Source organism: Callorhinchus milii, unplaced genomic scaffold, assembly GCF_018977255.1.
Source record: "Callorhinchus milii isolate IMCB2004 unplaced genomic scaffold, IMCB_Cmil_1.0 Scaffold9, whole genome shotgun sequence".
NCBI classification, from domain to species: domain Eukaryota; kingdom Metazoa; phylum Chordata; class Chondrichthyes; order Chimaeriformes; family Callorhinchidae; genus Callorhinchus; species Callorhinchus milii.
In genome coordinates, this window is record NW_024704750.1 from 8560474 (window position 1) to 8583254 (window position 22781).

Consider the following 22781-nt stretch of genomic DNA (forward strand, 5'->3'; position numbering starts at 1 on the left):
CATTATTAAAACAGCTAACCTCACTATCTAACCTTAGCAAATTTGCACATACATATGTATATGACATGAACAAAAGATAAAAAGATTTAGCTGCATTGACTTTGCATTCCAGTCGAAATGGGGAAATGGATGTCAACAACTTCAAAGATTCTTCCTGACTAAAGTCTTACACATACATACACAGGTAGATTCTCTTTATATTATCATGTGGAATGGATCAAATGTGGTTCAGATGAAGAAAGCCCTTCAACCCATTTGATCCCATCTTTCCACTATACCAACACTGCAGCCTTCACATTACAATAGCAAAGTTTTCCTAAATATGTTCAGTGTTCTGGTCTCACTCACCCATCCTTATAACTAATTCCAGATATTGATGACTATCCATGTCAGGAAATACTTGCTCAGCTGCCCTCAATGGTCTTGTTTTGTGAGTAAAACCATTAAATGATTGCAGACCAGGAAGTTGCTAGTTTGAATCCTGGTTTATCTTGAGTTAACTGATCTCAGGGCGTGGCACTAAAATTGGTCACAGAGAACCTGGGTTAGGGACGGAAAATCAGCCAGTGTTCATGCTCCTGGTTGCTAGACAACAACTTGCATTTATATGGCACCTTTCAAATAGGAGAACACCTCACAACACTTCATAAAGATAGATTGGGTGGGTGATATAGGGCTTGATTTCAGGTGATTTAAACTTGTTGGACACAGTGAGCAATCAGTCAAATAACAACCTCAATCTATAACATCCATGGAGTACATATGTATTTTCACTGCCAATATACTCGACCTTATATTTTGTCTGTGTGGATGTATTATATACTTATGTAACAGTAAGCAGTCCAGAAGATTGGCCAGGGAGCTGACACATTTATAGAGCAGTGACAACTGTCATTCATTAGATCGTTTTCACTCTTACATTTTGTTTTGATAATTGCATTAATTTTGTAAGTTCACCTGCAGTTACTTATCAGGAATGACTGTCAATGATCATGAATATAGAAACTGCATTTTATTTCCATTTTGTTAGGGAACTCCGCAGAATGCACTGACTCCCTGAAATTGGCTGTCAGTGCTGGATCACTTTGATTAATGTAAATTATTGCAAATCTTTCCTGGTTATTGAGTCTTCACATTTTTCTCACTGTAGTGTTTTCCTTGTAAAATAGGAGCTAATTTGGAATAATTCCCAATTCTAGAATTTCACATGACTGCACACATGGGATTCTAGAGCTCATTTATATGGAAAATAAGCAAAATGAATTAATTTGACACCTGATTTTTCAAACATTATTGCTTGATTTCTGTATAAACCCACAAAAGAGTATTGCTTGCAACTCTTCATGGAACATAGGAGGACCAAACTAATACTTCAAAAGCTGTTCTGTAAATAGTACAAGAACATCAGAGAGAAGAATGTTTTTTCATTGAGATTTTAACTACAGCAGTGTTACTATAATATAGGAAATAGATTATGAGAATGGTCATTCGTGACTTAATTGTGCAAACAAGGTCAAAAGTGTTCTAATTCCAAGCAAAAATCACAGCAGCTACACTGATAATCAGTAAAGATTCCAAATGTAGCCCATAGCTTTTTCCTTTTAAAACACAAAAGTTCTTCTGTTTCTTACAAAAAAAATCTGTTTAACCTATGACATAACACAGTTCTTTAAATTGATATTAAATGTACAGTAAAGTAATTATTACTAATAGTTCCTGGTTGTCAGTTAAGCAGCTACTTTATAAATATAAGATTTATTAAGTCACCTTTACAAAGGGCATAAATGGTACTTCAATCATATGTTTAATGAAATGGGTTTGCATTGTTAGGCAAATTAATTTTTATCCAATTCTCGGTTGGTTGGTCACTCTGTAAATGGTCTAAAGATCATAACAATCTATAGTACCTAAATAGCAAGAGAAAGTTGTGACTTCATGAAAATTTTGAAATTAGACCCCAACGCACAGCACACTCTGGGGTCCCCAACATGGCACAACATGCCCCTAAATAGTAACTGGAATTAGGTAAGCAGGATGCATCCCTACAGGGAGAGAGTGCGCATTCCATTCCAACAATCTATCTCTGGGATTTCCATGTGTAGGTGGGTTGCGTGGAAATTTCAGCTTGGTTTGCATACTTTTAAGCACAGTGATGGGTTTCTGCAAGTCAAACACCCAGCTGACCAAAACAATTATTAACTCTTTCATTGCACGGTCAATGGGCACTTCCAGAAACTTACTTTCAACAAAATCTCAGACAAGCACATTGAATTACGCTCCAGTTCACATAAAAGGTACATGCAAAGGAAACAGAACAGACGAAGCATGAGTCATTGTTTTTCCAAGGGTTACATTTACAAAGAGGTGCCAGTTTGTGACTTACACCTGCATGTGCTCAGTGAATAGAAGTTCACCAAAAATATTCAACACTGGTAATTTTCTCCAAACCACAACCAAGGCTATTGCACGAAAAAAAAGATTAAAAAGGAGAAAGAATATGAGAGATGAAACTTAAAAAAATGGATCAATAAAAGCATAAGCTGCTCTACTTTTGAGGGCAGCTACTACAAATCTGCACTGCTTCCCAGAATAGAGAATCCAAATTTAAAATCAGTTTCTAAATGAACAAAAGGATATATTCTCGATCTATCTACTTTGATTCCAATAGTACTGAGCAATAATGTACCTAGAATTGTATCAAAACCATGATGGGAGTTTTAAGCAATCATGTTGAGGAAAAACAAATTGCCTTTCCAACTTCAAAGAGTTCACACATCTGTGCCCAATCTGGAGCATGATTTGACGGGATAATTATCACATCACATGTTGCATTTTTTACTCCTTGGAGCGTGTTATAATTACAACTGTAGAATAACATGTTGAAATCAGCATGTAGCTTATTAGGACTGTGATGACGATTCCTACACATCTATGATTGAATTGGTCAAGGGGAACCATATTAAACACAAGGTGCACCAGGATTTCAATTAGTTCAAGTTTCCAGGGTGACAACAAGCTTCAGCACTGAATACAAACAGAAGTGAATTCATTTTAAATTGATTTACATTTCACATAGGATTTAAAATAAACTCTTATGTACCACTGCCTAACTTTTTATGGGTATTTATCAACTATAGTCTCAGTCAATTAATTGCTTATTTTTATTAATATATCAATTGATCAGAATTCAATCCAGATTCTATGTTAAAATAATTACATTGAATTATTTCATCTGGAAAGATTATTACTGTAATCCTGGTTTCCTATTTGGTGGTTTGGCAGTGCTGGAGTGCATATAACCTATCTGGAGAGGACACCCTCTTTTTTTTAATGCTTGGAGAACTTGGTGTTCGTCGGTTAAAGGAAACCTAAAATGCCAAATTGGAATCTAAGAAGCTAACACCACACACCATCAAACCATAGGTGAACTCTCTGTAATACTTGTCCAGCTAGGACCACTATCTGTTTGGATATTAGATTGCAGGCTTATCAGGTGCAAAGTGGGAAACATCCTAGCTCTCAGTGACATATTTTCCCCTTCAAGAATCATTGATGGGCCTGCTAGGCTTGACAATCTTCAACATCTTGGAGTTACAAATTCCTGGTTATGTCAGGTATTAGTTCATAGAGTTTGCCAAGGAGAGTTGATTTTGGCTTCACTTTTCTTCATCAGACACAATGATTCCCAAGAGACCAGACTTACCTCTGTCCCCCCAAGGAAGATAGTCACAGTAAGTCACAACTGTCTTTAGCTCTTGCTAGGTCGATATCAGGTACTTGGAATTCCAATCCTGTGATGAGTGCCACTCACTGTAAAGTATGGGAATACATTGGCATCATGCTCCCAACTAGAGCAATAACCCATTGAATGACAATACCAACAGTTGGAAGTACCACACTTCCTCAGTTGTTGCTTACTACTCTTTAAAGGACTGTTTTGACACACATTTTACTTTTATTGAGTAGAAAAACTTTATTGTACTTCCAAGAAATTGCTTCTGATCTTAAATTGATATCCACTCCCAGATATCAATACAATTCAACAACAGGATCTGGCACCTTTGCATTTTCTACTTTGTAATCTTTGGCACTTTGGCACATCCACTGCCGTACTTCACCAGTTGTCCCATTGTCCGAGCCCATTGGTGAGTGGAGCATTCAAAATCTTCCAACAAGACACCAGCAGCAAAGAGCAGCCCCACAATTCCATCAGATTCATCTGCAACTAATGGCCCTTTTGGTACCCATCCAAAAACTGCTGACAAAGACATCAAGTAGAATGGGTAATCATGAGCGACCTTGTATCACTCTTCTTTTGAGGATATTAACAACAACTATTTGCATTTATATACCGCCCTTCACGTGGGGTAGCATCCCGGAGCACTTGCTGAGGACTTACAAGGATCTTGAGACTGGAGTGCACAACTAATTCAAATCCAAGAATCAATCATGCACCCAGCTTCATTTCAAGGGCAGCATGAGGGATTGAATCAAAGGCCTTACAGAAGTAAATGAGGGAAATATAAGGGAGTTTACCACAAACTTCATTGCATCCTACAATCTTGTAAAAAGCACAACTTGTCCACTCATTGCTTACTGGAACAGAAACCAGCTAATACTTTTTGATCAGCCAAGGATTTAAAGTGCACCTTATTGCATGTACAGTGAATACCAAAAAAATCACCTTAAGACCCTAGATCAGAAAAAAATCCTTGGTAGATTTTAATCTCTTTTGTGGATAGAAGCCGCATATACACTCTGGGATACCGAGGTATGTCTGTTTCCAAAAGAACCATTTGCCAATCTCAAGAGAGCAGCTGGAAGGCAAGTCAGCAGTTTATGGCACTTGGAATAACTTGCTTGAAAACGTGAAAGGATCTACACATTTACAAACCAGTATTTTCCTGCTTTTTATTCACCACATTTGGCATCCTACATATTTGAAGGTTTGATTTTATGGAACACTGGCATGGACAACCGTCCATAACTCATTTGTGACGTTTAGAGAATCAAAGCAATTGAGTCAGAATTCAGCTTCCTTTCATTTGTAGGACAACTTCTCTTTCACCTCAAGGCCTTGTGTAAAATACAGACAGACCATGAAGAGGTTTTCTTCTGCTTCTTGCAAGATTCCTTAACAGAGAGCTAAGACGCTCGCTTGTTTGTTTGTTATACCACTCAAGGACAAATGTAACTCGGCACCATGTAGACCTTCAAGTGTTTAGAAACTCAACCCGAGTCTGAGTGGGAGAAGGTTAACAAGACTAAATCAGCAAAATGACTTTGTAATGAGGATAAAGTGGTGTTGGAAATACAAACATTGAAGGTGCCTGAGTGACACAAAAGGTTACACGTACTTCACTTTCCTTGCTGGGACCAGGATTCAATGTAATAAAAGTCCCAATTTTTTCATTGGTTACTGTCAGTGTGACCGGTCTGAACGAGATCCGAATATGCAAAGATACTCTTGCTTGGAGGTCGGAGTTAAGATGCAACCTTGGGACAGAGAACTGAGAACTCCTGCTAGTTTGGACAATATACAAATATAACTAGGCACTACATAGACCAGTGGTGGCCAACAAAATAAAATTTCTTGATTGAATATTTCTTGATTTATGGTATAAATCAAGACTACTTTGTTATTTCTATGATTATTTTCTAGGTTAACCAAAAAAGTTAATGACACAGATCTTTAAAATAGTTTTACAGATCATTTGTTTCTTATGTTATTCCGTTCATCTCATCCATCTTCTGCTGATAGTAACTGATCATTTACTTTACGTTTAGTTAGCAATGTGCAAATTCATTTCAGGAATACCCCAAGGCGTTTATAATGTAATAGGAGATCAAATTCAACTCTCTTTGATAAACAGGCATAGCTATATAGGTATGTATAGATTGCATCAAATAAGTTGTAATTGTTGCATCTCAACATGTTCACTGATGATCCAGTTCTACCTAATTATTAACGATTATTATTATCACAAGGCTTCCCTCCATAACTAACCTTTTCCCTTAGTTCTGGTTCAAGCTCCACTGGTTGAACCTGTCCATAGTTTCAATCTAATGACAGCTTCAACACTACATTGATTCAGATTTAAACCTGCATGAACTTCCACCCATCCATTACAGACTGAAGTTAGTCCTAAATGTGCTATTTCTGGACTGAGACTAATAACGATGAGGTATGAAAAAATACTTAAAAGTATAAATCTAGAATTTGTTGTAAAACTTTATTATCTAAAGAAATCCTCATTAGGATTTATAACTTCATAGGGAGGGGAAAGGGGGCAATGCATAGATTTTGGCAATTTAATGTTTTATTAACACCCCCCAGCGCCCTCCCCCCAAATTAAACATTAAAAGCACAATAGCTTGTCACATTTCCCTGCCATTCATTTAGTCCAAAAACTGTCAAATGAAAATACTCAAACAGGCTGAAAAGATAACAGAAAGGAGCATTATGATTGAAACAAAAATAAAAAAAATCAAACTTTTTTTGGGGTATGCATGTGAATTTAAAAACAACACAAAGAAATGTCAGATTCTACAGGTTGCTAGTTATGACTTCTGATTCAATTAAAATACTGAGGACTTCCGCAACACTTATATTCCAAGAGCACCAGGTTGAAAATATTGTTTAATATCTTGGAAACAAATGTGTTGTTTAATGCAATGTAGTATATTATATAAAAGAGCCCTTTGTGTGTAAGCAGCAGCCCAATAAGACTGAATTAAAATAATTCAAAGAAATTTGTGTAGGCAGTTTGTCTCGAGAAAAAAAAAACTTATACAAAGTGCGATAAAAAAATTCTTAATTTGATAAACTGATAAAATAATCTATGGAAACACTGTAGCTACAAGAAAATACATGCCAAAATGTACAGAGTATACGCATTCAGCTTTAGGGGTTTACAGTACAAACTTGGCACTCTTAACCATTTCCAAGATGCATCTGTTGTGTAATTTATAAATTTTACACTGTTATCTATCCTGTGTTATTATGTTTTGAAAATTTTGGCCTCTGCTTAGAATTTTGATACACTTTTTTTAAAACTATAACTTTTAACATTCTTTGGTTGCAACAATTTAATTGAATTATGGTTTTGTAGTCTTACTAGAGTCCCACTGTTTGAGCAACCAGCCTTGTACGAAAAAGGTACTGTAACATGTGATGGCTGAATAACAAACAGAGGATGTGTTTGAGTACCTGCTGTGATTTTTCAAGCTCCATTTTTAAAGTTTTATTTGATCTAAATCTACATTTCTCAGCCAGTAGCAAGGACCGTAAGAACCTACGTTGGAAAAGATACGCCTAAAACTGAAAATCATTTCAAAAATATTCATTCATATTTTTTGTATGGGTTGAAATGGGCACCTTTTTGAGTAAATTAAAAAAGTTACTTTCCCATCACACTATAAAGGTGAAATGTATATTTACATTTACAATAACTGGTTTTCCCCTGTTTGGTGCAGTGTGAGAAATGCCACCAATTTTAAATTAGGCACTAAAACATGTTTTCCCCCCATTTTCTCATTCCATCATTCATTTCTTTTTTGCAAAAAGGCTGAATCTTTTCTCTTTGTCCTTTTTGCCAGGACTTGTTTCAGGAGCAATGACAGGTGGGAGAGGTAGGGTATGTGCCCTGATCTCCCCTTGTCCTGCGCTTTGGAGCTGTGATTCGTCATTCTCTGCTATTGCTGCAGTCAGATTCTGGATCCAGTTATTCATCTCCTCCTAGAAGAACAAAAGAGACATTCAAAATATGGCTTGGTTATATTCCCAGTAGATCTGGATGAAGGACATCAATGTCTTCCATTTTATTTATACCACTCTTGTCTTCAAATGCAAATTATTCTCAGGGAGGAAAAAGAAAACATTCTGTAGCTTCCTATAAGCAGCAAATCTGAGGAACTCACTCACTTGCATTTTACACATGAGATTTTTAAAAAAAGTAGGAATGACAAGGTTACTCACCTCATCCTTGCCATGGAAAAGGTATTCACTTCCAGTGCTCAACCTGCAATAGAAGCCCAAGAATTATAACTTGAAAGCAGGTTCTTCTGCACTGGTTGCAATTGTACTTGAGTAATAGGAAACACTGGAATAGGAGTAGGACATTCAGCCCCTCAAAGCTGTACCGCCATTCTAATTAGATCATGGCTGATCTGTACCTCAACTCCAATTAAATAAGGAACATTCCAAATAAATAAAATTTCTTGATTTACATTTATTTCCCTGTTGTTGTCTGACTGACCTGCCATTTTAAAATGTTCATACATTTTGGTCCTAAATTGAATAGGTTACATGGAAAGCTTTTTAAAAAATCATACATGTAGTTTGTCTGAAAGAATCTGATGCTGGGTATAAAACTTCCAATTGCAGTGATATATTAAACAGCAATTATAATGGGGACTAGTCTCTGATGCAACCAATCATCTAACCTTTTACACTGCTTTCTCCTGCAGCGCTGGTTTCCCATTTTTTCCTGCACGGTAACCCTGACTCGCCAACTCAAGCACAAACCAATTGCAGTCAAATGCTTGTCAAAAATCTCCGAAAATTATGCACAAACTATGCAACAATAATAGCATCCGTGGAGAGGGAACTCTTCCATTATTTAGCAAACAAAAACTTGCATTTTGCATCATTCAACTTCAAATGGACATCACAAGCACGAACTGTTATTAATTTTTTATCTGGTATCCTCAAAACATGTACTCTAAGTACTAAATCATGTATAGGAATAGAACTCACAGAATAGATGATGATTTTCACTCTATTGAGAATCCCTGATATACTGGACAGTTATTATAGGCCCATGGTGTCAACAGGTCAACAGAAATTGATTTCACAATTGATTTCACAACAGTACTTTCTTTGTGGCTCATAATTGTGAATTGTATAAATGAAACAGAAATATAGCACAAACAGTTGATGTCTGGTGTAAGTTTAAAAGTGCTAGATCAAGCACTGTACATTTGGACCTGTGACGTACAACCTGATGCATAAATGTCCATAAGAAGGCAGCATGTCAGGAGCTCCACGTCCCCCGACCCACCCACCCCACCATTGGCGGGAGAGCGAGACTTCAGCCACTCTGCCCCCAACCTCTGGAATTCCATCCCCCAATCACTCTGGTCGCCCCCTTCTTAGCCTCCTTCAAGTCCCGCCTCAAAACCCTCCTCTTTGACCGTGCCATCGGTCACCCTCCTTCCCCTTCTCCGCCACCTGACCCCAGCTCAGGTCTGAAATGCTGTACACGTTCTCCCGACGTGAAAGATGCTATACAAATGTAATATTCTTGTTGTTGTTGTTTGTGATCTCCTCCCGATGTGAAAGGTGCTTTATACATGTAAATTCTATTGCAATAAACACCTACCACTTTGTAGTGTGTTGAACCTTCCAATTGGATCTGTCTTGCAACTACTCACCGAAGTTTAAACACATGTTTCTTCTTCTTATAGTCAGCAGCCACTTCACATGTTGCACCTTTCAGATTCAGAGGTTCCTCTCCATGGTACGTTACACCTGCGCTACTGTTCTTTGGGTCCTTATAGAAGCTGAGTTCCCCTTTCTTCAGGGCACAATATAAGGTAGTCCAGGATCTAGGTTTTGATACAGCAAACATGAGATGAAAAGACCAACAAGTGAAATAAAAAAAATCTGAACTAATTGAATCGTAATTAAATTGCATATTTTTAATTTTGTTCCTTTTTCTTTGTGACTCTTCATTAACAGAGACTGACAATTTATTGTTAGGGTATGGGCCATCCTATGCTATAGGCCTACCAAGAATTAGTAAGAGACTAACCAAACTCATTTCACATGGGCCTCTATAGCACATGGCAGAGGGGAGATTTATATCTCCGAGGTGAACGAAATTAGAAAGCTGAAATTCACCTGTTGGATGCCTTCTTATTTGGTCCATCTAGTTCGTGCTTGCGTCCAAGGTATCCCTCCAGTTGGGCTGTGTGGTCTCTAGGTGTCAGCAGTGGCAGTGTGGTTGCAACTCTAGATGTCTCAGGTCCTTGCTCTGGCAATATCAAGGGTGGGGGCTTCATGGCCTTTTCACGAGGTTTTTCTTCAGTTTCTGATTTATCTTCAGTCTCTAATGTCTTTTCTTCTGGACTGTCAGTGCCATTTACCAGGACAGAAAGAGTTTCTGATGTCGTTACCTGGTGGAAAAGTTACAGAACAAAATCAATAATCCCCAATGATGAGAATTAAGAGGACACCAACAACTTGTGATACTTATCAGTTAACTTTCAGTGTCATGCACCTTAAAGATGAACCAAACAGATTTGCGTTGTTAAGGATAGTGTACAAAGTAGTGAATACCCAACAGAATCATTATCTTGTCAGAGCACTGTTAGCATATATTTAGCCATGCTGCATGCAAAGTAATAGGAAGTGAATAAGAAAAGCACAGTAAAAGGAACATTTGCAGATCAGTTTCTAGAAGTAATGTTAGTCTCCATGTTTTCATCTAATCTCCTTCCCCTTTCAGTATCTCTCCTGATTGCTAAGAGGGCAGACTATTCTCAGGATATGCACCTTCCTATTCTGGATATACAGCTGCACACAAATTGTGTCTTCCCTTTTGATTTTCTCTCCTCCCCCACCACTTTGGGAAAGCATGCAACATCTCTCTTCTCCTGTCTACAGCATTATGGCTGAGATCAAGATCTCAGAGGAGAGGGAAATTGTACCCAAGTTCCATTACCCCACAGCACTTGAGAGGGAGGGAACACTCTGACCCACTTGCCAAATGCACTACACACCAGGTGAAAGCCAACAGCTCATTTGCATCAGGTACCATATGAGCTGGCAAATGTGAGTTTGCAACTTGGATGGTGTAGATTGGGCAAGTTACTTGCCTGTTGGAACAGAGGAGCAATTTAGAAAGGAAGACAAGCTATGATGGTAACCTAGGGGCTGCTGTGGCATCTCAGATGGATAAAGTTGATGTGCATCATTTGCCCATACAAATGGCATGTGTTTTCTGTACAAGTGGCACATAGCTCCTGTATGATACAAATGTGTCAGCGTCAGCTTTTACTCAGTGTGTACTGCACATGATTAGTCTCAGCAGAGTCCTGTTTGTGGAGCAACTAAAGGGAGTACAGCTCACCTTCGCCCACCTTGCACTTGCTGTTTTTGTTTCACATCCTGTGGATCACTGGATAATATTGTAATTCTTCAAAAAAACAAGGGTCATTAAATTGCACGACCAGAAGCGTCTGAAGAACAGTTAACTTTCATTTTGGTTTTTTTTGGCAAGCCGGTCCTTTTTTCAAAAAAAATGCAGCAAAGCAGCCTCTTTACAAAATTAGAGCTGAATTCAAGAATTTTCCATAATTCTGCGCATTTTTCATTCGAAGACTTTAAATTTGATACTTGTATGGACTAAAACTAGATGAAACTTTGCAGTTTCACATTGTATTGTCTTTTAGGTGACATGGATTGCAATCAAAGCTTTTCTCAAAAGCTTATTATTTCAGCGAGTATTCTTAATGGTGTATAAATGACCAATTGAAAATGTGATATTTCGGAAGTAAAGTCTTAGAAGTGCAATCATGTGAATACATGTCAATAGCTTTCAACTGTGGAAGTGTATTCCCAGAAACAGTTTGCAATCATTTCTTTCAAATTAAAGCTTGGAAGAGTGGTATACATCTGGTTATGTCTGGGCATGAGGAGCCCCGATGAGAGCACTAATGGAAAGCATCTGCCTGAAATCAAGAATCATTAAGAAAATCTTTGCGGCCAAATGGCTGGAAACCCAAACAAATAACCAAATGGAAGTCCAGGGCACAAAGCACTACAAAATTGCCAATTAAAATCAACACGTCAAAAATCAAAATCTAGGTACTGCTGTACAATTTCTCGTACAAGCCCACACCTTTGCTTCTGCTTTGAAACATTCCTAGTTAAGGAGTGTGTTTTATTTGTTCAGTCTGACCAGTGCAAAAATTATCTGTAATTGTCTTCTTGTGTCCTGCCACGTGGCTCGCTCTCAAAGCTATCTTCGTGAGTGTTCTTCAGCCATCACCTTTCCTCTTCATTCATGATCCTGCTCCTCTCCCTACATACTCACATGCTTCACCCACCACCACCAGGAATCTAGTTTCTCCCACTCCTTCCTACCTCCTCCCTCTCAAATAATCCGCAGACTCTCTTTGCCCACAAACCATACTAACTCCACTTTACAGTATATCCTGTGAAGCAAGTTGGGATATCCTCCTGACATGAAAGTTGCTATACCAAATGTAAGAATTTTTATTAATATATTTTCGTATAGCTAGAGACCAAGAGCTTGGAATTTGGAAAACTGATAAATTGAGGCAGGAAAAAAACAGGTTGAAGGAATAAAAGATAAGAAATGGAGGGAAATGTGATATATTTGATGTTTAAATAATATTGTACATTTTGGAAATAAAATATAAATTCATAACGTAGAAATATCATACTTTAAAACAGGAAAAAGGCTAGGGGGTATCATACACCAGGGCAATTTAATAAACCCACAACTGTTTGTGGGACACTGCTGTGCTCAATTAACTGCCAAGTTTCGCCCACAAAATACAAAGTCAGTCCACTTTACAATATATCTGCAAGCGCTTTGAGACATCTCAACGACCTGATAAGGTGCTATATCAAATGCAAGTAGTATTATTATCATTATTATTAACATGGATAGAAAGATTTATTAAGGCATTGTACATAATTGCACGGCAATTCCCTGCTCAAAACAATCGAGAGAAATAACCTGCTTTACTCAAGGGTCACTGTTGGTTCCAACAGATGTATCTCCTGGCAGCACAATTTCCTGCCAGCTCGAATGTCAGAAAGTTCGAAAATACCATTGTTAGCAAAAAATACATCAAAGCCACATAATGAAGCTGCTTGTTGCCGTACATCTTTCCATTATATTTAACTTACACAAAATCATTTCCTTTAATATTCTTGCTGTTGCAAGAATGAGTAAATGAAGCCAGTAAAAGTGTCCAAAAGGAAATGAGGAATGTCGTCACAACATGTATCATAGAAATTATAACATAGGTGGAGACCATTTGGCCTATTGACCTTATGCTGGTGCTAACTTCTCTGTAGGGGTTCGCTCATCTGATCCCAATTCCCTGTTCGTTCCATATAATTATTTGCTCCTCCACATGTTTATGTTCAAGTATAAGATGTTTGCAAGGCAAAAGATTGAAGTGGATTGTGAGAACACAAGTGCTCCATTAAAAGAGCAAATAACGATCTGTAATTTTTACTTTAATGATACAGTTCTTTCAGTGCTAACAGGTGTGAAAATATTTATTTTCATCATTATCTTTAAGCTAAAAATAATGATGTTTTGCCTTGTCGGTCACTAAGACAGGTTACTGTTTCAAGTAAGACTCTTCATCAAAATTGGGTCACTCCTTAAGTATTACCCAAACACGTTCTATTTTTAATTCAGCTTTTCAACATTGCTGTGTTTTCTCTTCATTTACAAAACTGTTTAGAATTGTACATTAAATTGTCAATCTCAAACTAAGGTGAATGCCTAACTGGGAATGGCAAACTGGTACAGTGGAGGAGGCTTGATAAAAGCATATTGCTTAGGCAGACTGAAGGGTGCCATACTCTACCAAGCTGATTTTACTTTGCTGTTTATATGCAGGAATGTATTTTATATAAAGCAATAACATTAAACTCACATTACTTTTTTCTTTGAAGTTCTCCTTTCTTATCCTCAAGGAGGATAAGAAAGGAATTCATTCTTGTTCCCACCTACATCTGTAGCTAACCTCGGGGGTGTTGTAAATACAGAAACCTCGCTTGTAACACTAAATCTGATACAGTAGAAATAGAGTCCAGAGTCATTCGGAAATCTGGTTTCCATTTGCTACTAAAAGCTCTGTGGAATACGAGTGCCAGCATAAAGCAGACCCAGCTTAGTGTCAGGTCTCAAGTGGTGCTGATACAGACACAATGCTTGTGTAATAAAGAGGCGGGAATTGAGCCAGCTGAATCCTTTTCCATCTCATTCTCCCCCCACCCTACCCAACTGGTTAATTCTCTTTTACCCCTTGCTCCTTCAAACTTCCCCTGCACCACAAAGACTGAGTGCCAGAATAGGCGGGGGGGAGAGGAAATCAAACAATAAACCTGCACCAAATGGCACACATTTTGTCTGCATGCACAATCTGGCATGCACACATGCGCAAACACATACAGTTTAATTCTGGTGAAACAATACTAATGCCTTTGAAACATCCCTTCAGTAGGAATAGGTCACTCCACAAACCCATCCATGTAGATTCAATTGCTAAGGCCAGACCACTACATTCAATCTCAGCATAAGGAAGTTACACCTTAAGGGGTGGCAGTTCATAACATCACAAGCTTTCTCAGCAATGTAAGAAAAAACATATTCCATGTCCATTTGCAAGTGAGACACCTCAAGAGGAACTTTATACCCTATAAAAGCTGCTAAATCTACATCAGTCAAGATTCATTTTAACACCTAGCCTCTCAATCGCTTCCACCTATGTGTGCAATTAGCTCGACTAAAAATTTTGCCTGAATGGGGAATTTAAAATGAAATAAAAACTTTCAACCATTTTCTCCTGCAGCAAAGATAACATTTGCTTCCACCGGGTACAGAGTACAATTTGTGGCTACCCGAGAGCACGCATAAACCATCTCCACTTAGACTAGTCGCTTGGGCAACAGATTTAAAGTATAAATGCAGGTAACAGTCAGTACAATGCTAACAAATTACATTATATCGGTCAATGACAGATTAGCTCGTACTCTTCTGCCACGAAAGGTGAGATCTCGGAGGGAACTCTATTCAGATACTAATGGAGCAAAATGAGATAAAGAAAGTACACCCATAACAATACTGTCAGAGATTTGGGACCCTCCTTCGCACTCCGTTTTGACACTTTCTATGAAATAGATGCACTTTTAGGTGTTTGTATTTCACATTTCTACAGTAAAACTTGCATAAATCTGATCTGTATAAATTGTATAATCTCCTAAATCGTACATCTGCCCAATTGCCCTTCAAGAGTTTATATTCTATGTAAATTTGACAAAATTCGTACTTTGCATAATCATATTAAATATATGGTCCCAACTGATACAACCTCTGTGAGGTTTACTATATATTTCCTGTAAAACAATGTAACATTTTGAGCAGTTACACAACATCAAACACAAGTTTTCATAGACTCAGCTCAGCGGGTGGGGGGGGGAAGGTGCTTAACACACACACACACGCACACACAAAAAAAAAGAAATTGAGGATAAAGAGTGGTCTTTATTTTAAATATTGGGAAAAAGAAAAGATCAGGAAAATCATTGAAAAGAAACGCGGCGTTTAGATTGCAGATACACACAAAAATATAAAGTAGAAAGACCATGTGGGAAAACAAAATATCAAAGGCACAGAAAAAGGACACAACAGGAATAATGTAGAACAATGCACAATTGCACATGTGTGTCATGTAAAAGTAAACAGGCTACATCAACCTATAGCCAATAAAACACAAAACTGCAACACTTATGCCTGGACCAGTTCACACCCTCAGTTCTGATCTACGTCACAGTCTGCAATGCGTGGAATGGGAACACACTGACACCTTGTGTTAAGGCAAAGCTGTGCAACTGAAGCTGACATTAGTGTTGCAGCATTTCTGGGAAACAGTCTTTCCCCTCCGCTGCCCTTTTCAGTTAATGGTACAATATTCCATTCAATTAGTTTAGGAATCCAGAGTTAATTCAGGTTGACGCATTCCTTAAACTCCAGGTTATATCTCTGGAACACAAGTCATTGACATTCCACTACTTTGGCAATATGTTTTGCAGGGTTTGTGCAGTGGCGCGCCAATAAATAACATTAGAACTCATTACTGGGCTCACCCATTGTGACAGAATGTTTACAATATGACTGTGCACTCTTTCGCTACCTACTTTTCACAGGTTTCTCATAATTTTAATTACAACAACCTGCATTTTTATATAGCGTCCTGCGCGTTGGGTAACATCTCAGAGCGCTTTACACAGGTTAATTAACGTAGGTTAATTAACAAGGACACGATTTCAACCTCATCTTTGTAAAGAGCTCTGATACATTACCGAATTGTTAATTGTTAATTAACACAGGTTAATTAACAAGTAATGTCCTTAATTAAACTTTTTTAAATTCACACAATTCGGTCTGACATGCCGATCACTATAAAAATAACTATTTTTCCACTTAATCTCTACAATGTGAAATCCCATTAAAATGATGTGACTATTTTTAGTTAACAGTATATATTCGACTCCAAAGCCATTTAAATGACGTTCATAAAATAAAAATGAAGCAAGTGGTACATTTCCTCAAGATAACACGCCTTCATAATAATCCTTAAAGAGAAAGGTCAACAAGAAGACCTTAATGTTGAAAGATATTTAAAAATCTCAATCTTCACCAATAGTGAGGAATTTTCAGTATAGTATGATAGTTGGAGCTCCTGACTTGTCATAAAGGGAAAACCAATGAGAATAGAAGAGTAAGTATCAGAGAACAATGTATCACTATGTGTTGATCTAACAATCAAATACTCTACTTTCTTCTGAGCTTATAGTGGAAGCAGAGACAATCTATGAGAACAGAAGTAACCTATTGCATGCAGCATGCTGATTTGTCTGACGGCAAACTATCCCTAAGTAATCTATCCATAGCAGCCATTCAAACAAAAGATGAAGCAGATGAAGAACAATCTGATGTTAATGTGTGTTAAGTCGAAGCAAAAGTCACTTCAGGGCAATATACGGTTAGGTAGGGAATAGCAAAGCAGACTGAGAATGGGAATTTGAAGGGTATTAACTCAATAGTAATCCTGGATTCTCCACCAAAATCTGTTCACCAACTATAACATAAAAGGTCCCAGTAAATGTAACTGCTTAACAAGCAACCGTTTTATATTGTATTCCTAGTGGCTACCAGTCTTTAAATCCCTGCCAGAGACTGGGGTAGACCTTCAGTGTAGCCTCTTGGCTAAGAATTGCATGGAAAATCTACAAAGGGAAAGAGGAAAAAGACCAAATCACAGAATCTTTACAGTAAAGAAGGAGGCTATTCGGCCTTTTGCCTGGTTTTATGGTTCTATTACCTGGAGTTTGATTTGCCAGCTATTTGTGTGAAGCATTCTATAGTCCTAATAAACCTCTGTGAGTTTGAAAATGCAACATATCATGGATATAACATGGGTACGAAGAATTATCAGGCAGTTCAGCGACTTATTGCTGGAAAATGACCTCATGCTGTATAATTAACGCACATCTTTGTCAATTTCCACATTTTTAAAAAAAAAGACTGAAAGGATGTACTGATCAGACTGAAACCAATCCAGCTTTGGGCTCTTCTTCTAGTTTTATTCTATTGTTCTTAGTTTCTTTGAGAAGCTCTTCCCAAAGATGGTGCATCATTGGTGTTAATGTTTCTACAGTGTTGGTGGAGTCGATGGATAGAATCAGAGCTCCTGTCATTTGTGCACTTTCAATGCTGTCAGTACATGGATACACTAAGCCACTTTGTAATATCAAGTCCATTTTCTTTACTTGAATGGAAAGGAGGGAACTGAAGTGCTGTTATCCCAAGGCCTCACAGAATTCAGACATTAATATTCATCAATAATGATAATAATTAATTAACAACCCTGTCTGCATTGTGGTAGCTGCGCAAATGCAGCAGAACTCTATTATAATGAAGTAGGAGGAAGTCCTTAAAATTCCAACCCGGAATTTTAATGGGCAAGATCGCTTGTCGGCACTGCCTTTTCAGCAGCCTCATGTAATAAAGAAGCACACTTATAACAGGGTTCTACTGTAATAATGTTTTAGTCAGACAGCTGTCTGACACGCACAGAAACCCAGCACCATACTAAAGAGTATTCAAACAAGATAGTGTTCAACATAAGTATACCAGCTACGTATGGAAATTTTCTACTGTAATCGTTGCAAGTATTACACATTCACTCTGGTTTGGTTTAGACCTGATTTGTACATCCATAAATTATACAACAGCGAGCCCATGAGAGTTGGATGAAAAGAATAGAAGAAAAAGCAATAAGGGGTGCAGAGAAGAGAATAGCTGGTATTCTAGAATGCCTTGAAACGTTGGGAACCATGACAGAATTTGGATTGGTAACTGACCAGTGATTGTTCTTCTACTGTGTGAGGGGATGTTTCTGCTGCCTCTTGGCCTTCTTTCTTCCATTCTTCTTCTGGTGTCCTGAAAGATAAAGTGAAATATTAACCTGTGCGGCAGCAGCACTATCTCTTTCCCCGGTGTACTCTGCTCACTGTGGAAAATGGAAAATTCTCATCTTGAATTATTTTTCGGCTTTCTGCTGAGTCTTTGTTTGTTACCTCGTAAATACAGTAATGTGCAAAAAAGATTGAAAAAAATCCAGATAAAAAATTCTTTGCAGCTCTACTACAAACCTGCCTCATCAGTCAAAAACTATGCTTTGACAACTGGAGAAGTCATGGATGAAGATGGGTAAAAGCACCACAAAGTATCCCTCTAATAATGACTGACTCACTGGGGAAGATTTGAAGCTTTGGCAGCTAGTTTTTCATTTGTATTTATTTAAATTTTATGCCTGAGATTTTTCATGCAATTTGTGGATACAAATGTTCAGTCAATTTAAGCAAGGCAATCAGATACTTGGATGAGTCATGCTTTCCAAATGTAATAAACGCAACTAATAGCCATTTTGAACTGGAGGTAAATCAGTGGCAAACACTTGCCTACAAAGTAGTCTCTACCCTTTACACTGAATTCTGTGAACCATTAGGAGACGTTCTCCTGACATGAAAGACACAATATCAAATATAAGGATTATCATTTATTGAGACTTGATGAAGTCTCAATAAATAATGGCATGATATCCAGCATGCAAACTTTTCCTTTATAAAACCTAGCCTTTGGGTTGTAGCACTTAATAATAATAATAATAATCCTTGCATTTGATATAGCGTTTTTCACGTCGGGAGGACATCCCAAAGCGCTTCACAGAACACACTGTAAAGTGAATTGACTGTATATTTGTGGGCGAACGCGCACAGCAATGTCCTACAAACAGTTGTAGATTGAATATGACCAATTTATTATTGTTTTTGTGTTTTGGAGGGATTATTATTAGGCGTGTGGAGTAAGGAAACTTGCCCAAGGTTTCGCCCTGCCTGGAATTGCAATTGATACCCACATTTAATCTTTTTGCTTGCTACTGTGATATCAACTTCCAAAGGCAGTCTAATCTTAGTGCAGGTGTAAAGCCAGGGGAAGAACTGTTTGACGTCAAGCAAGTCTTTCCCTGCCTGCTCCAGTTTTATTTAGCCATTCAACCGAATGAGACATGAAGCACAAACACTTACTTTTCTTGCTGAATCTCCTCAGGTGACTCCTGTTCATTATCTTGTTGGCGTTGTTCTTCCATGCTCTGTCTCATAGCCTCTTGCTGTTTTCGAATCTCCAGCAATTCCAACTGCAAGAGAGTAACAGCGCTGGTGTTCAGCATTAAAAGCCTTTGGGACGGACAATGAATGATGCAATACACATACTTGAACTAATGAAATGGGTGGGTCAATCACAAAAAGGAACGGAAATCTAGTAGGTCTTTATATCTTTGACAGAAGTCTACATATTGGTTCAGATTTCCTGATGCCTCATCAAGGACATCAGCATTACAGCTGGTTTCTGTGATCAGTGACCACCATGAAGGCCAAGGGAATAGGGCACTGAGCAGCAGGATGTAAATAAAAAGCAATTGCTTTAAATTCCTGTCACAAACTTTCCATCTCAACAACTAAATATGGTTTGAATTTTAGTTAGTTGCTTAATCTGATAATGACTTAGGAACAAAGGAGAACTTTAAAGGGCAAAAGCTACATTTCCCATGACAGGAAGAGAACAATGACAATTTGCATTTTGTGCAGTAATATCTCACTGCGATTTCACAGAAATGGTGCCAGACACCAAACGAGGGTGAGGGGGAGTGTGAAAGGCTTTGTAGGCTTTTCATGAGATAAATAGAGAGGGATGAGTGGAAGGGTTGAGGAAAGGCGCTCCAAAGGGTGGAGGTGTAGTAGCTGAAGACTGAATCCCCAATAGTGAGGCAGCGGGATGGTGGGAGGACACATAGCAGGTCCAAGATTGTCGAGCAAGAGGGGGCAAGCAGAAAACTGAGGCTGAAAAAGATCATAGAAGTAGAGTGGTGCAAGGTTGTGAAGAAATTTGAATGAGGATCTTGAAGTTGATCTGCTGGGAGACACGGTGCAAGTGGAGCCTGGCGAGGATAGACGTAATGGGCATGCAAAGTTTTGTGTAGCTAAGGATGTGTGTACCGATTTTTTGGATGAACTTATGGATGGAGTTTAATCACTCACACGCTATACATTTCCTACATATTCTCTCTGTGAGACACTCACCAACTTTCTTTCTTTTAGCTCCAGCTTACCTCCCATGATCACATTCACTCACATTTGTTTTCCCCACTATCTTACCCCTCTCTCTCTCATTTCTCTCCTCTTTCATCCTGTGTTTCCTCCCCAGTTCATTATCCCTCTCCTTTATTTCCTCTCTCGCTCGCTCCCTCTCCCTTCCCCTCCCCCCGCCCGCACTTCCCTTCCTCTCTTTTCTATACAATAAACAGGAGCTGTAAAAATGGTAAGATTTATTACCACATTACGACTTATATGGCATATCATTGTGGTTTTAAAGACTTGGTGAGTTATGTCACTTCATCCAAATCATGACCTACACATTAAAATTGGTTCACTTCATAAACGCAGCTTAACAGCAATCATCCGTCATCCAAAGGCAGCTGTTTATTCCCGGAAAGCAGGTGCTTATTTTAGGTGCACTTACTGTGGTGAGTCTCTCCAGCGCAGAGAACCTCTCATCCCAAGTGGCTGTTGATTTTTCAAAAGCCTCGTGTCTCTTGATCAGCTTCTCAACTTCATCTACGTTGCCGCCCAGATCACGGCTGCTAAGATAGGGCTCCTGAGCAATCAACCAAGCCTCAGCAACTGAGGCGTCTCTTGCAAACTGACACACTTCCAACACTAGAAATATTAGAACAACACAATGACACAGAACTTGATCTACTCTAGCATCCTCTCACACAAAAATTCCCATACGCAATATACTATACCTATGAATATAGATCTGACAAAAATACATGTCCCCTGCACAAAACTATTTGCATTTGCTGTAATACAGAATGCCATCACTTGTTAAGATTAATCTGTAATATAAATCCCTCTACAAAGGCTTCAAGTAAAAGTGTATAATAATGTCCCAACTAGAGTGAATGAAGATGGGAGTCCTTTAAGTTTATCATTTCTGCATTACGGTTTTTTTTTGGCCTTGGCTTCTCTGTCCACGTACCTCAGTTAAAATATACTTTAAGTGGGAATTGTTGTTGCTAATAAAGAGGCTGGGAAAGCTTTTGCCAACCGTTTATAAGCTCATACTGCACATTCCGTAAACTGGTAGAACTCCTGTTGAGTTACTAATATGGCATTGAGTAAAAAAAACCTTGTTGAAATTCTCCAGGATTATTCCTTTTCTGAAACATTGCCAAGATGTCAAATGTGTGCAGCTTAAGAACATTCATAGTATTTAATAAAGAAACTAAAATCCTGTTGCGTTTTTGATTATGGAGCAGAATTGCCGCTATAATCTCCCAAAAAGGCTTATATTTATGATTGTGTGCAACTGTTTTTAATTAGCAGGGAGTGGCAGGAAGCTTAGCTTTCACCAAGTATTTTTAAAAAAAATATAAAATCATGGTTATGCAACAGAATACAGCTGACTTACACAGGCGTAACCAATACCAACGTTCATCCCACTTATCCATCATATCCGTTCTCTTCTCGGTGAGTTGCAACAGCTTTTCTTTTATCTAAAAATGACAAGGTCGGTAGGCGATTAATAACTGCTTGAAAAGCGTCTGTTTTAATACTGCTACCTTGTCTCCCAGAGAAGGTTTGTGCAGAAGTTGAAGTTATGTCTCATGTAGTATAAATGTAAGCCTTTAGCACTTTAATATTAGTTCTAAATTATCAGAAAAGAAAACAATGTGCCTTGAAGTTAGGTCACCAAATTTCAGACTCCTCTCTTCACTAGCAACATGCTGAAATTGTGTCACAAGATAAGAACTCAGCATTGCATAATTGGAGATTTCAAATAAATATCAGTTCGGTTTTACAATACAAACAGCTATTTGATAACTAATGCAGTCAATTTCAGCAAACCCTTGTGTTTGAAGTCAAATCACAATGTGAAAATAAAATTATAGCGATTATAAACTCGTTCTCCACCAAGTCTGTGGCTAAACTTACCTCCTCACAGGCCTGATGCTGGCGGGCTAACAGTGCCTTGCCCAGGTCAATGCAAGAGGTGAAACTTTTATTCCTGGCATCAATCTCTGCCCTGATTCCCTGATGGTACTTCATCAATAACTCCACAGAAGAGACGTCCCTGTCATTAAGCAACAGCAATAGATTCATTTTAGTAACAAAGAATTTGCATCTCGTGTCAAACCTACAGAATGAATGCACGAGACTTTGAAATATGATGTTCGAAAAACAGTATTTGTTATTAATCAACGGTTAATGCTCGAGAATGTTACAGTGGCAAAGTGATCCAGAACATAGGCCTCAGCAAGGAATGACTTTGGCCTGGTCATTCCACCACAAAAAAACACTGATAAAACCTACTCAT

General features: G+C 38.2%; 1 protein-coding gene across 1 annotated transcript in view; it reads right to left on the bottom strand.

Moving 5' to 3' along the window:
* Positions 1-6214: 6214 nt before the first annotated feature.
* Positions 6215-22781, bottom strand: part of LOC103175225 (spectrin beta chain, non-erythrocytic 1) — a 77561-nt gene continuing 60994 nt past the window's right edge. The window contains exons 29-37 of the mRNA XM_042338063.1: positions 22400-22538; positions 21876-21960; positions 20922-21118; positions 19430-19539; positions 18203-18281; positions 9905-10179; positions 9436-9609; positions 7979-8021; positions 6215-7738 (exon numbers count right to left, since the gene is read on the bottom strand). Coding sequence (XP_042193997.1) covers positions 7547-7738; positions 7979-8021; positions 9436-9609; positions 9905-10179; positions 18203-18281; positions 19430-19539; positions 20922-21118; positions 21876-21960; positions 22400-22538 — 1294 coding nt within the window. The 3' untranslated portion in view covers positions 6215-7546. The remainder of the gene's footprint in view (positions 7739-7978; positions 8022-9435; positions 9610-9904; positions 10180-18202; positions 18282-19429; positions 19540-20921; positions 21119-21875; positions 21961-22399; positions 22539-22781) is intronic.